At 44.1% G+C, this 14,246-nt stretch overlaps 1 protein-coding gene across 3 annotated transcripts; it reads left to right on the plus strand.

Annotated features, from left to right (window-relative positions):
* Positions 1-5,908: 5,908 nt before the first annotated feature.
* SAC3D1 (SAC3 domain containing 1) lies at positions 5,909-13,610 on the plus strand. Of its 3 annotated transcripts, none has more exons than XM_083165155.1 (3): positions 5,909-6,490; positions 10,815-11,444; positions 13,083-13,610. In XM_083165155.1, the coding sequence occupies exons 2-3, from the start codon at positions 10,841-10,843 to the stop codon at positions 13,583-13,585; spliced, it is 1,107 nt and encodes a 368-aa protein (XP_083021281.1). In that variant the 5' UTR covers positions 5,909-6,490; positions 10,815-10,840; the 3' UTR covers positions 13,586-13,610. The 3 variants fall into 3 exon arrangements, with proteins under 3 accessions (XP_083021281.1, XP_083021282.1, XP_083021283.1); XM_083165156.1 differs by having other exon boundaries at positions 5,909-6,409; XM_083165157.1 differs by lacking the exon at positions 5,909-6,490 and adding an exon at positions 6,513-6,638.
* The last annotated feature ends 636 nt before the right edge of the window (positions 13,611-14,246 follow it).

A 14,246-nucleotide genomic window follows, 5' to 3' on the forward strand; every position in this document is an offset into this window, starting at 1 on the left:
CTTTGGGTCACTTTGGTGTCGGGATTTAAAAAGACGAGATACACTGTTTTTCATATATCCTTTTAGAATATTTCGGCGATGTTCCATGAAATGGACGTGTAACGGTCTCGTTGTCCATCAGTTGTACGGCAAACCACATCTGCACTTCAGTAAATAAATAACATAATCAGAAAAACTATTCATGAATGATCTGAAAATATAAGATTTTTTTAATGATGAAACAGTGTTTGATGTAGTGCATCTTGGTATATATGAACACATAGTGCATCTTGTCTTTCCACACCTAAAAAATCCATGAGGCCTTTCAATAAGCCACGAAGTTGTGTAGTGTTTTCATTATTTTGATTATTTTTTTAATTTCTAAGGTGACTAGGAGCTAGCAACGTTTTTAAAGATTCATTTTTGTTGTATATAAATTAGTTTTTTTTCAGGGATGATGTCTGATAGTACTTTGTGTTGTATCAAGATTCGTTAATTCCGTAATATGATAGTTCTGATGTTATGTGCACAGCTATTATATTTACTTATAAAAGCTATACTGTATCTCTATTCTCTGTTTTGGCTTTTTCCAATTTAGTGGGTTTGGTCTACTCTATCCATCCGATCGGCCTTTTCTATTAAATCCTATGGATATTCCTTCTCTCTAAAATAATCCAATAATGTTTGAGCTTGTTTGGAAAAGGTCTGAATGTTTGTGCAGTTTATTTATTTATTAGCAGTTTCTTATATAGCGCATACATATTGCGCAGCGCTTTACAGAGAATATTTTGAACATTCACATCAGTCCCTGCCCCAGTGGAGCTTACAATCTATATTCCCTACCACATGTACATGCACACACAGACATTCTAGGGTTAATTTTGTTGGAAGCCAATCAACCTACCAGTATATTTTTGGATTGTGAGAGGAAACCTGAGTACATGGAGTAATTTCATGTAAGCGCAGGGAGAATATACAAACTGCGCACAGTTACGGCCATGGTGGGAATCGAACCCATGACCTCAGTGCTGTGAGGCAGTAATGCTAACCATTACCCCATCCGTGCTGCAGTTGCGCCTGAGTGAAAGATAAATTGTATTGATTAGAATTGTGAGTGACCAAATTGTGTGGCCGATGCAAGATCCCTATCCCAAGTTATAATAAGGTCATCAATATAGCGGTCATAGAAGACTAGGCTTGCCTCCCAGCCACCTCCCCACACATGGGTCTCATCCACCTCCATCATGTATAGGTGGTCATAGCTGGGGGGCGAATCTGGTACCCATGGCCGTCCCCATCACCTATATAGTGAAAAGTGAAATAATTAAGTGCAAGTATGAATACTATATTCTCCAGTATAAAATTCCCATGTTCGACCCTGAGTTAATCGTCTTTAATCAATCTTCTCACTATTACTTCACACCCCAATTTGTGTGGAAAGTGAGTGTACAATGCATTCACATCTAATGTGAGGAAGGCATATACCTCCTTCTAAGAGATATATTGAAGTTTTGTAAGGAGATCTGTGGTGTTTCTAATGTAAGACTTTAAATAGGGCTGGACAAAATGGTCTACATAATGGGACAAATTTGCCATGAAGGAATTGATGCCAGAAACAATAGGATACCCAGGTGGTGATTATAGGGATTTGTGAATTTTGGGAGAAAATAAAATTTGCGAGCGACCGGGTGAGCGGGTAAAAGCAATGTGTTCTTCTCTTTATATGACCCCGGAATGATATGCATTATCCAGTAACTGTTTTAGAACCAGAAGGTATTTTCCTACTTTGTAGGATCTTTGCTCAGGGTGCAATAACATTTTAAATCATGTAATTGCCTAAAGGCTTGTAAATTTTATAAATAATTATGTTTTATTAGTTAATAAAATGTATAACTGTGAACCATCTTACATGTTATTTCATCCAGCGCTGGCACATTCTCTTTTATCTCCTACTTAAAGCCACAATGTAATGGACTGCATCAGGGGTGCATTGGAATGGAAAACCAGCCAGGACATTTCTGGAAACAGCCCTCATGGAGGCGGGATCTGTTGAAGGGGCGGGATCTCTCCTCATAGGGTTGGATTATGAGTTGGACACTTTTGCAGCCAGGGGAGTAAGAACATTTTGTACCTTTCAGCCACCTTAGTAAGGTCACATAAACATGAGGAACACTTCTTCTTATAGGATTTATTTTACTTTAAAACTATATACATATAAAATATGACATTAAGTTGTCAATCCAATTATCCGTGACTCGCAGTGCGAGCAAATGTAGCTGTATACTACTTGACTCATAGATGTTTGTTTGCAGCCCCATAGAGCTGCATTCAAAAAAACTGTGAGGGATTGGCAGGGTTTTCAGGATACCTTGCCAACTATAAACGTGTCCCCTACCTCTGATACTCTAGAAAGGGACTGTGGTTTCACAGGGAAGAGGTGTGGTCAAGCAATAGTACCCCTAATTTGTTATGCCACACTTAGCACTGTCAAATTTACAATACACTGCGGCCCTTATTCTGGTCCGATTGCATGCCTGTATGCGTTTGCACGTGGCCGATGGTTTTGCATTGCACATGCGCATTTCTGCCCATGCTTGCGAACGGAGAGGGGGGGGGGGGCGCTGTTCCATAAGCATATTGGAATGACCAGCGTTTCATGGGCGTGTCTGAATGAGTCTGTGACTGACATCCTTCCCCCCGAGCGTACATGCATATGTAAGGCTGCTCAGAGCATCCTTACATATGCGTGCTCCTTCCACATCTTTCTATGGTCGCCGTCCATCAAAAGATGTGGCAGGGTCCCAGTGGCAAGCGAATGGATGTTTAAGTAAAACATTCATTCGCAGCCAGTGAGAACATATGAGACTTGCGAATGGTGGGCCGGCGTACCACCATTCGCAAGGTGGGATCTGGGTCACTTACAAGGATGCAAATTCGCATCTGAGCGAATTAACCAGAATACCCCCCTGCATGTAGTGCCCCAATTCATTTTACACCATATAACAATGTCCCCTATTCATAGTATGATGCACAGTAGTGCCACTTATTCAAGTTATGTACTCCTTATACATGCATGCTACAAAGTAGTGTCTATTATACACAATGCCCACAGCAGTAGTGACCATTACACATTATGCCTACAGACAGCAGTATTGCTGCTTATACACAAAGGGGCCGATTCTGGTTCACTCGTGTGAATTGAATTCGGCTCCTGCCCCGCTGGTCGCATTTCTGCACATTAACCATGTATGCGCAGATCCCCGACACCCGGCGAAACAGAGTGCAGGGACACCCTCCCTTCGGAGTCCTTGTCAGTTTGCAGGGTAATACATTCAACCAAAAGGTTTGCATATTGCAATGCGATCCACCCAGATCGCAATGCATATGCTGTTCAATAATAAATGGGCCCTTAAGCCTGATGGATAGTTTAAACTGACAATGGGGCGTATTTATCAAATAATATTTGCAGGATTTTCCCTGAAAACAGCTGGTTTGGTTGGGTGCTATTTCTAGATGGAGGGAACCGTTAGCCAACTTTTTGCTAGGGGGTGAGGGGAGGCGCTGGGTATGTGAATGCCTCCAAAATTGCATTATCTTGGACCCACCCCGTCACACTACGAATATTACCGGCACAATACATCATGGGCCCCCAACCTGTAAGAGGGATGCGGGCTGCTGCAGCGGATGATGGCTCCTCGGGAGACTTGTACACCCCTCCAAGGGGATGGGATCGCCACCTGATTTATTGGAGGCTCCTGCTGATTCTGGGATAGTAGGCAGGCCCCCTCCTCAGGCATCTGGGGGGTACAGGCATCAGCAGGTACATACATATTTGCTGATGCTAGCTGCGATGAGGGATGGGGGGGGGGGGGGGTGGCACCTGCTAACGATATTGAGTATTGAGTAGGATAATACACTGACTGACACTGGGGACATTTACTCATAGTTCCACAGCAGAACCCAATGGTTTATTCTTTGTATTTTTTACACACAGATAACCACGCTACCCACAGGGGTACCGGGGACAGCTCCAGGCTTCAGCCTGGGCAGGTAAATTCTGGAGAGGGGGGACCCCTTCATTGGGGAGGGGGGGATGTCCCGGGCTGACCGGTCAGGGGGTTAATATTTTGGCTGCAGGACCTTATATAATATGTGTCCCCCAGCTGTGGCATTACCCTGCTGGCTGGTTGGACCTGGTGCTGGTTCACAAAATACTGGGAACCCCTATTTGTTTTGTCCCCCATAGTTTGGGAACCAGGACCGGCACTTGGGCCTGGTGCTGGTTTTAAAAAATATAGGAAACTGCTATATATCTATATTGTTCTCTGATTTTTTTAAACCAGGACCGGCTCTTTACGACCATTGTTTTTTTTTTTTATTATTATTATTATTATTTATTTTTTCATACTGCAGCCTGCACAGACTGATCCGTGCTGGCTGCCGATACAAATTCGTATTTATCGGCCGTATATATGGCCGCTAAATATGAATCCATACATCATCGGAAAATATAATTCAGTCAAATACGACTACTTTGTAAATTTTCCTCCGGAATACGAATTTATAAATGAAATATGACACCGATAACAGTTGTATGCGTTCGTATTCAGAATATGAATACGAATTTTCACATTTGTATTGTTAGTTAATTCTGCCCTCAGTGACATGGTGCGCTCACACTGGATGATATTCGGATATTGTCGTTCCGTCCTGTCAAAATCAGTAAAATCTCTAAGAATGTGCACAGCATAAAAGCTCCTCTGCTCAAAATATATGGTATCCGGTCAACAATGTCTAGATGACAGTGACAAGGTCAATCACACTAGGTCCCCACCGGAGATTGGTCGACAGACACTAGTTCGGCATTGATAGAAAGTAAACACAAGCAAAAGGTCACCATGAAAATGGTCAACACAGGAAAAGGTTGACCCAAATTTTTAAATGTAACCGACTTGTTCATACAGTACTTTACTATCCCAAAGGACATGGGATGCAGTCATTAGGTCTACAAGCATTAGGTCGACAGTCAGGTCGACCACTATAGGTCAGCAGTCACTAGGTCAACATGGAAAAGGTTGACATTAGTTTTTAATGTTTCTTTTTCCAGAACAAGGTGGAACAAGTGGGCATAGGGTAAGAATAGTGTGTGAGCATAGTGGTTCACTTATACGGGGTCCAGGTCGACTTGAGTCAACATAGACTAAGACACAAAAAAAAATATGGGAAACTCATGTCGACCTTTTCCCTGTCAACCTAATGACCATGTCGACCTAATGCATGTCAACCTATTTCATGTGTCCACTTGGTGACTGTCGACCTAAGTGCTGTCAACCCTATGCCCCATACCTGTAAACATGGAGGGGGAATATTATAGTGGGTCAAGTAACGCAGAACAGCTATACGGTGTCCATGTTGACATATGTCAACCTAGACGCAAAAACCTGTGAAAACTTTGTGTAAACCTTCTTATGTGTCGATCTTACCCATGTCAATATCAACCTAGACATTGTCGATTGTCTCCCAGAACCAAATATACGTACAAGACAGCTGGACAGTGCCTTAATAGGGCGAACATAGATATGCAATGCCATATGTCACACACAGGCCCTTATTCAGAATCGTGCGGTACGGCCCGCGTGCGGCCGTACCGCCGATGTTTTTAGTCTGCACATGCGCAGAGGTCAATCTGCGCATGTGCAGCCCAATTCGCCGCAGACGTAGTTCGTCCGCCGCAAAGGGGGCGTATAGGGGCGTGAGGGGCTTCATACCCTCATTTCCCTATGCATACGCCCCGCGTTTCATGGGCGTTCCCATGCAAACACGGGGCGTATGCATGCTAATGCGGGTATGACGCCAGTGATGGGGGCGGAAAGCTGACGTCGCCGGATGTCAGCTCTCAGCCCCCATACAAGCTATCACACGGACGATTGTCCGTGTGGTCTCAGCTTGCGGGACCTGGTGGGGCGTGCGGCCCTGCCTTCGATGGTCGCCGACCATCGAATGCAGGGGGCAGCTCCCACCATGGTGGAGGCGTACGCCCCACCATTTTCTTGCGGATCGCCAGCCGTCCGTGTACGGACGGCCGTGGCGATCCGTATAGTAGGCGGGGATTGGTTGGTGCGGCCGGAGCCCCGTATGCGGCTCTGGCCGCACCGATCAGAATAAGGGCCACAGAGAGGCCCCTGCACGGAGACTCGGGTAACAGTCATATGCACTGATATGGCAGCAGCCTTGTGCTCCACAATCCACACTGACGGTCACGGTCAACAGCAGCACATACATCATTTCCAGTCCCTACCCGCCCACCGTGACGTGACCACACACAACCTGGTGAGAGAGACCGAGAAGGCCCGCCCCCTCAACATGAATGAATGAGAAGTGAGCGGCGTGCTGCAGGCCGCGCTCCCCGGACAACAGATCAGCACTGTCTGTAAGTAGGACCGGCCCGCTGACGGACATGGCTGAGCCTGACCAGTAAGAGCGCTGCAGGCCCGCCCGGCCCCCGGGCATGGTGAGCAGAAGGCATGCTGGGAGGGAGGAAGGAAGTGGCTTTTGCACTACGTCTTGTATAATCAATGTATTCTAATGATGTGTAGTATGAGTGTGAGACTGTGAGTCGAGAGTAGTAGTACAGAGAGGTGGTACTAGGCAGAGTGCAGGTAGGCCTGAGGCTGGGGCTGCTGTTTGCTCGCTCTCCCCACCCGTTATACATGTTATTGTTATGATTGTATGTCACCAGACGCTACTGCTGCTCTCATAGCTGTGACACACAGACACTCTCTCCCTCTCTCATTGGCATTGCTGGGTGATATGTAGGCACTGAAATACCACCCCTACTTCTTGTCTCCTCCACTGAGATTTGCCTGTAAACTTCATGTTGATATAATCCAGTCCTTAAACCCCACAGTTTGGCTGCCAATGCTCAGAATGCATCAAGTAATAATTATCTTTTGTAGTTACTGGGTGCCTGACAGTCAGGATTCCAGCGGTAAGTACTCCGACATCGGAATCCCGACTGTGTAAATACCTGACAGTCTGGATCCCAACTGACGGGCTGTTTTCACTTGTGAGGGTCCACGACCCTCATAGAGGGAGAATAGAACCTGTGGCGAGCGCAGGTTCTGCAATGGGCTTCCTGTCGGAGCATCGGCAGTCGGGATTCCAATGTCAGGGTTCGGACCATCTGTACCCCGATTGTTGGACCGCCATACCACACCTGTAGTTACTATGTGCATGCTTTCCCTGGTTCCATACATGTACTACTCAAGGGCGTAACTACCATAGGTGCAAGGGGTGCAGCTGCTAGGGGGCCCATTTTTGCTGTGTAAGTAATATGTTTTACATACATTTATCACCATCAGTTGCTAAATAGGGGGCGCTTACAAATGTTTGCTATGGGGCCTACGAATATCTAGTTACGCCTCTGGTACTACTGACTGATTTGCAATTAGTCAATGAGGTCAGTCCATATACTTGTGATGAATTTGCCAATGCGAATCGTCACAGCAGCGACCGCACTTTATGGGGGCCGGAATCCGCACAAAAGTACTCACAGCCCTGTAGGCTAGCAAGCCAGCCTGCGAAGGGTGTGAAATCAGGTGCTGTTTCTGCCGTTTATTTAAATGCCACGGAAACAGCACCTTGCACCCTTTGCAATTAATAGGATTGGCCCAACTTTATGCGCAATGATAGTGATTAGTTGGTGTTTACCAATGTTAATTAAATGGGCTTACACAACAAGGCATCTTATTTGTCTATTGTAGATAAGAAACTTGCATCCTATAAAATATATTGTGCTTACTGACCTCCAGCACATGCAGTTTGTATTTCAATAAATACATTAACTTGCTGTGTCAAATAATGCCACAGGTCATGTTGGTTATGTAATGAGCTCACAAATAATGTATACTGTAGGGTGGACAGTGACAAAAGGTTGACATGAACCTTTCTTTTTGGGTGTTCATGTTGGCACCTTAGCACCTGCACCCCAAATTTGAATCCCGCATTGGCTAGCTGTGCTCAGCTCAGAACTTTATGTTCACATACGGTGGGAAAAAGTTTAAAAAATGACAGTGTCAACCCTGTAACCCATACCCACAACACTGACGGACTAGATATTGCCAGATTTCTTGGTAGAGATAGTAGACTTCTTTTTGCCAGTATTTCAGTAAAACTGCTGGTATATCATTTTTTTTTTTTTTTTTACTTGGGCACAGTAAACAAAGTGATGGTATAGTATATCTAAAATGTCTAGGTCTACAGCCTAAAGCGGTGTACACATGCTTAGATTTTTCCCTGTTTTCGATTCGATTTTGCTTATAGAAGCAAAATCGAATCCACATCGAATGGTTTTTAGGACACTTTCGATCTGTATTCGATTCGATGCGCGCTCCCGTTTTGTCAAAATCGAATAGAAAAATCTACTGTGCAGCCAAGGAAATCTCGAATTCGATCCAGTAAATCAAATGAGTACATTGTGAAATCGAAATCGAATTGAATGCAAAAGTACAGATCTAATGCCAAATCGAATGGGATGATCTAATGCCAGATCTTATAGAAAATCGAATCTAACATCAAATCTAAAGCAAATCTAAGCATGTGTACAGGGCTATAACGTCGACCACTATTGGTCAAAAGGTCTACATGAGTGTTGCACATTTATTGGGTGTCTGTGTCGACATAGGTCGGTATGGACACCGTCAAGTGTACTGCATCCCCTCGCATGGCTCGCTAAGGTGCCTCGCGCACTATTGTATTCTCCCACCACACTGTATTGGATGGTAGGGTATGAAATACCACCTGTCGACACATGTCGGCTCAATTTTTTTTTTTTTAAATAATCATGTTAACCTTTTGACCGTGCTGACCTTTCGACCAATAGTGGTCAACTTATGTCTGCATACCGTAAATATTCCTTAATGCACAATACACACTGATATGCACAGTGTCCCAATGATTAGAGTTTCTGCCTCACTGTGCTTAAATTACAGATTTAAACCAGGGCCATATCTATGTGGACCTTGTATGTCCTCCCCATGTTTGGGTTCTCCGGTTTCCTCCTACATTCCAAAAACATACTGGTAGGTTAGTTGGTTGGATCTTTATGGGAGACTTTAAGGCCCCCATACACTATGCGATTTGGGCCCGATTTCACCCGATTCGAATGAATCGTGCCGTGAAATCTTCCCAAATCGCATATTTTGACACCCTGTCCGACCCGATGCGCGGTCCCGTGCGCATCGGAGTCGGCAGTTGCACCGGCTGCACATAAGATTTCCAAAATCTTATGTGCAGTCTCCGGGCAGGGTCAGCGGGCGGGGGACGCCTGGCATGGGGAGAGGCTGGAACGGGCAGCTGACACAGACAGCGGGCGGGGGACGCCGGGCATGGGGAGAGGCTGGAACGGGCAGCTGACACAGACAGCGGGCGGGGGGACGCCGGTGAACCGGCGAGGGGAACAGCTCACGTGCTGGGCAGGAGGACCAGGCAGCCGCAGCTTCAATACAAACGAATGGGGAGGCAGTGATTGGCTGAGAGCTCTCTCAGCAATTGGCTGAGAGAGCTCTCAGCCAATCACTGGCTCCCCATTCTTTGTATTAAGTTTTTCTTCCTAGTTCCTTGCGGCTGCCTGCCTGGTCCTCCTGCCCGTTTCCAGCACGTGAGCTGTACCCCTCGCTGGTACACCGCGTCCCCCCGCCCGCTGCCTATGTGTACACTGCCCCTGCCAGTCTCTCCCCATGCCCGGATCACAGTGTCCCCCGCCTGCTGACAATTTTTCAGTTTACCCTGCCCAGCTTTTCCCTGCCCAGCGTCCCCCACCCGGCATTTCCCCTGCAGCTCCCGGGGGACTGCATATGATAAATCCATGAGATTTATCATATGCAAAATTTGGCACATCAAGTGCCTAATCGTGTGTCCCCCTCCCGGGGAGCTGCAGGGGAAATCAGGTCCGACTTGTCCCTAGGACAAGTTGGATAATGTATGGGGGCCTTTAGAATGTAAGATCCAGTTAGACAAGGACTGATGTAAACACTTAAATATTAGCTGTAAATAGTAGAAATACATTAATACCCCTTTCACATCGCACTTTTAAAATGGTATATTGCCGTTTTTTTTCCATTGTAAAACGTTTAAGTCTGCAATGTGAAAGTGCCAGAGTTGATTTACCGGTTAAAGTTAACCGGTATTTCAACACGGTTAAAAAGCAGAGTCCTACACGTTTTAAAGCCGTTTTTTTGGCAGTTTGAACAGCTCTATTTCAATGGCTTGAAACGTGTCCCTTGGGGGTTAAACGGGTTGAATGTTTGAATGGTATTAAATGATTTTTAAAACGGTTTTCACCTGCAATGTGAAAGGTCTCAAGGCTCAGACCCATTTTAAAGTCCCATTTAAGAATACCGTGTCATTACCCATTTCTGCAATGTGAAAGCAGTATAATAAGCATATTATTACTAGTGTTTATTTATCAGCAGTATTGTACACTAGTGCAATGGTTCTCAACCTTGGTCCCCCAACAGTGCACATTTTCCAGGTCACCCGGCAGTTAACTGACACATTTTAAAAGATCCACAGATGGAGCTAGGTATTTCACCTGTGATTCTGTGTGGAAAACTGGAAAACAGGCACTGTTGGGGTTCCTTGAGGACCGAGGTTGAGAGCCACTGCATTAGTGTTCTTAGGATTTTCCTAGTGACTGCATGAAACTCATTCACACGTGTAATACATGAGCTCATTACAAACCTTTGTCTAGCTCTGTACAAATATTTTCAGGTAAAATCTCAAGCGGTTTTGTAGATGGTCCAGTTGGCTTGGTTTTCATATTTTTTTTTCTTCAGGCCTATGTAAAGTGCAGTAAAGAACCATGGACTTGCCGACACAGCTGCCAGTTGGTTTATGTCTTGACATGTGCCCAGCGAAAGAGAGGAGACAACGAGAAAACCAACAATGTCTCCACCGGTTTGAAATGCAGAAAGGACAGCAGACGGGCAGGAATCGCAGAGGGAAAGCCAATCATATTGCGGACCCTAACAGGACTGTTAAAGAATACAGCCGCCCTGCTGCGGGGAAAGAACTCTCCTTTCCAGAGGACCTACGACCCCCTTCAGTCCTCCTTAAGACTGTTCTATATCTATTGAATGAAGTTTGGGATAATATCAATGACCAGGATTCAGCCTGTGTGGCTGAGGCTTACTGTTTTGTGTTTGATCGCCTACGTGCTGTGAGGCAGGACTTGATTGTGCAGAGAGTTAGGGGACTGGAAGGGGCTCTTGTGTTGGAGGGAAGTCTTGGTTTCTTGCTTTGTGCTCCGTACCTGGTGAGGGACCTGCCATTAGCAGACTATGATGAAGTGCTGCATGCAACGCAAGTGCGGGAAAGCTTTGCAGACCTAATGGAATGCTATAAAGGGTGTGGACGATTTCCCAGACAAGCAGAATTCCAGGCTCTTCTTCTTCTGTATGATTTGGGTAAGATCTCCTTAGATTTATAGTTAGTTTGAAGGGTCTTTTACCTAAAGTGACACTTTTTCATTTAAAGATACCTATCATACACAAATTTAGTCAGAAGAGATGTTCTAAGGCATTGTTTTCATCACATGTAAAATAGAAGTATACATATTTTACAGACCACCATTTCCGGTCCATTTTATACGTTCTAATGCCTTACAGATTTTTACAGCACCAAATATAACAATGCTACTGTGGGGAATTAATGTTACTCTACTATGTTGCTGCTCCTGCTTCACTAAGCTATACGATCTGTCCCATGTAGGGATGGCCAAAATCATTGATGGTTTATGGCCGATGTTGAATACTTTTGCCATCGATATGGGAGAGCCAGATAGTTTCCCTACATTGATAGCACAGGAGAACCAATGTTTCTTTTTTTTTTTCCAAAGCAAGGTGCTCCACCCCCTGAAGACCCACCCCCATGTTCTGATTGGCCCACAGGCCATTCAGTAAAAGATAATAGCTAAAACTATCAATGGTTATCCATCACATAGACTACGGCTATCGATGGCTGGCTGCAGTATCGTCATCAATTTCGACTGCACCGATGTATGTCTGGCACATCTGTGCTGCTCTTTATCTTGGTAGCATTTGGTATTTGTGTGACAAGTATAACGTGTGTAATAAAAAAAATATATATATATATATATATATATATATATATATATATATATATATATATACACACACATTTGTAAGTATGGGCTGCTATCCTGAGAATGCCCCTTATTATTACATGCATATCATGTGAAGAAAATCACCAGATGAAACACCCAATAGTGAAGTACTTCTTTGAGTCACACTATGGTTGGCAATAGTTGATTCACAACTATTTCCCTAATCAATGTGGGATTGTCATGTCTATTACAGAGAATTATCGGCATATAAATATCAATCTTCCCTGAAGTTGATATATATTTGTACAGGCACAGTTGGGGAGTTTTTATCAAACTGTACATGTAAAAAACCCCACTGTATATTATTGAAATAAAAGCGAATCGTTGCACGATGCAGCCGGGGGTGTCGGGAAATGCCTAAAAAAGAATATCGCTGCTGCTGCTGTTGCTGCTGCTGCTGCTGTATCTTTATTTTTTAAACTGATTCTACTGGTGCATCCTGTCCAGAACCTAAATTGTGATGTATTGGAACTGGAAATTAGTAGATTGCTGCCCATCCTTAATATGTACACAATGTAAAAGTGATCGTACATTGCTTATATGCCACGTTTCGTGACAAAATTCACTTTACAGCATCTTGTCGTCACTATGTGAAAATTATTTACTACATAAGAAATAACAAAACTTTTTTAATACAGTATTCTATATTTGCTCATTAAACTCTGAAGGTGTGTGGAACTCATCAAATTAATCTACTAGCAAGCCCACTCGAAGCCAATGCTTCGAAAGCTAGCATGCTACCTTGTGATTGACTCTGTGTGTGTGAGAAAGAGATGTAGTTTCACTCGTTGCCAACAGATGGCAGTGTTTCAGAGACACAAACGGACACTAGACAAATATAAAGATGATGAGACCTACATTTAATCCAGTTAGCACTTACCCATTGTCATGTATATTGTTTCCTGTTTGTGTCTTTCAGGAAATTTGGATGCCATGAATAGAACTCTGCAGCTCTCTCGAAGTGTCCGGTATGCTCCAGAAGTATGCCTGGCACTTGCTATAAACAGGGCCCACTTAGAAAATAACTGGGTACAACTCTTTCCTCTGGTACTCCGATGTGACTGTCTGCAGACTTGTGCCTTTTACCGACACCTGCCAAGTTCCCGGTACAAGGCCATACGTACCCTGACATATGCATACAGCAGCCGGAACTGTCGCTACCCACTTGATATCCTCGCTAGACTGATTGCAGTTGATAGCCCTTCTTTGGCTAGTGATATGTGCAAAAGACTAGGGCTCGTGCTCATTTCAGGAGAACAACCATCAATCCAATTCCTAAAAAATTCCTTTAAGGATTTGGGTCCGGAGAGCCCAGGTAGAGAGATTCACTTGGTGGAGATGAAGAAAGAGGATGTATCTTGGGTTGAAGTCATGATGGGACAAGAATGTATGGACTATGCAACATTACATGGAGGCAAATAAATTTCAGATGTACCTCCTGTATAAATATTGTGCTTTATTATTTTTATTACAAATTATCTTAAAGGGGAAGTGGTTGAGTGCCTAAATGTATGTTTTTTTGTTTGTCGGTATATATTCTGATCTTAGTAGGCATCAGTATAGATAAGGTTTAACGGAGACTTCCATTACAACCCCGTGGTTTCCAGATTCTTATAACTATGGAAAAAATAAGATGGTCAGAAAATTTGCATGCAGAGATAATCCAACAAAAATATTTATGGGGTATTCAATTCAATATTGTCACACTTATTCGGCCAAGTGAAGGGACTCGCTGCAGTTAAATTCCCCCCTTAAACTCATTCACTTACTCAGTGCATCTTCAGTGAGCCGTAAATACACAATAATCCAGTGTCACAAAACAATCAGTAGTTATTAGTAAATACAGAATCTTATGCTGGCCATACCCCTAAAGAGTTATTGTCCAATATGGTTGGTTGGAACAAAAATCGGGTAATCTATTGGAGCAAATGACAGTTGACCATTTGCTTCGAAATGATCTGACAAAAATGTTCATTCAAATATTACGAGATTTTTGTTCCAACCAGCCTGATCTGACAATAAACCTGTAAATCTATGGCCAGCTCAGTGATCTACTCTATAAACAGATGTGACTAGAAATCAT

This window comes from Crinia signifera, chromosome 11, assembly GCF_055691185.1.
Source record: "Crinia signifera chromosome 11, ASM5569118v1, whole genome shotgun sequence".
Classification (NCBI taxonomy): domain Eukaryota; kingdom Metazoa; phylum Chordata; class Amphibia; order Anura; family Myobatrachidae; genus Crinia; species Crinia signifera.

Bases quoted from the DNA above. Each gene is read 5' to 3' on its own strand.
- SAC3D1 (XM_083165155.1), top strand. From the start codon at position 10,841: ATGGACTTGCCGACACAGCTGCCAGTTGGTTTATGTCTTGACATGTGC. The intron at 11,445-13,082 runs GTAAGATCTCCT...TGTGTCTTTCAG, and splicing joins TCTTCTTCTGTATGATTTGG to GAAATTTGGATGCCATGAAT.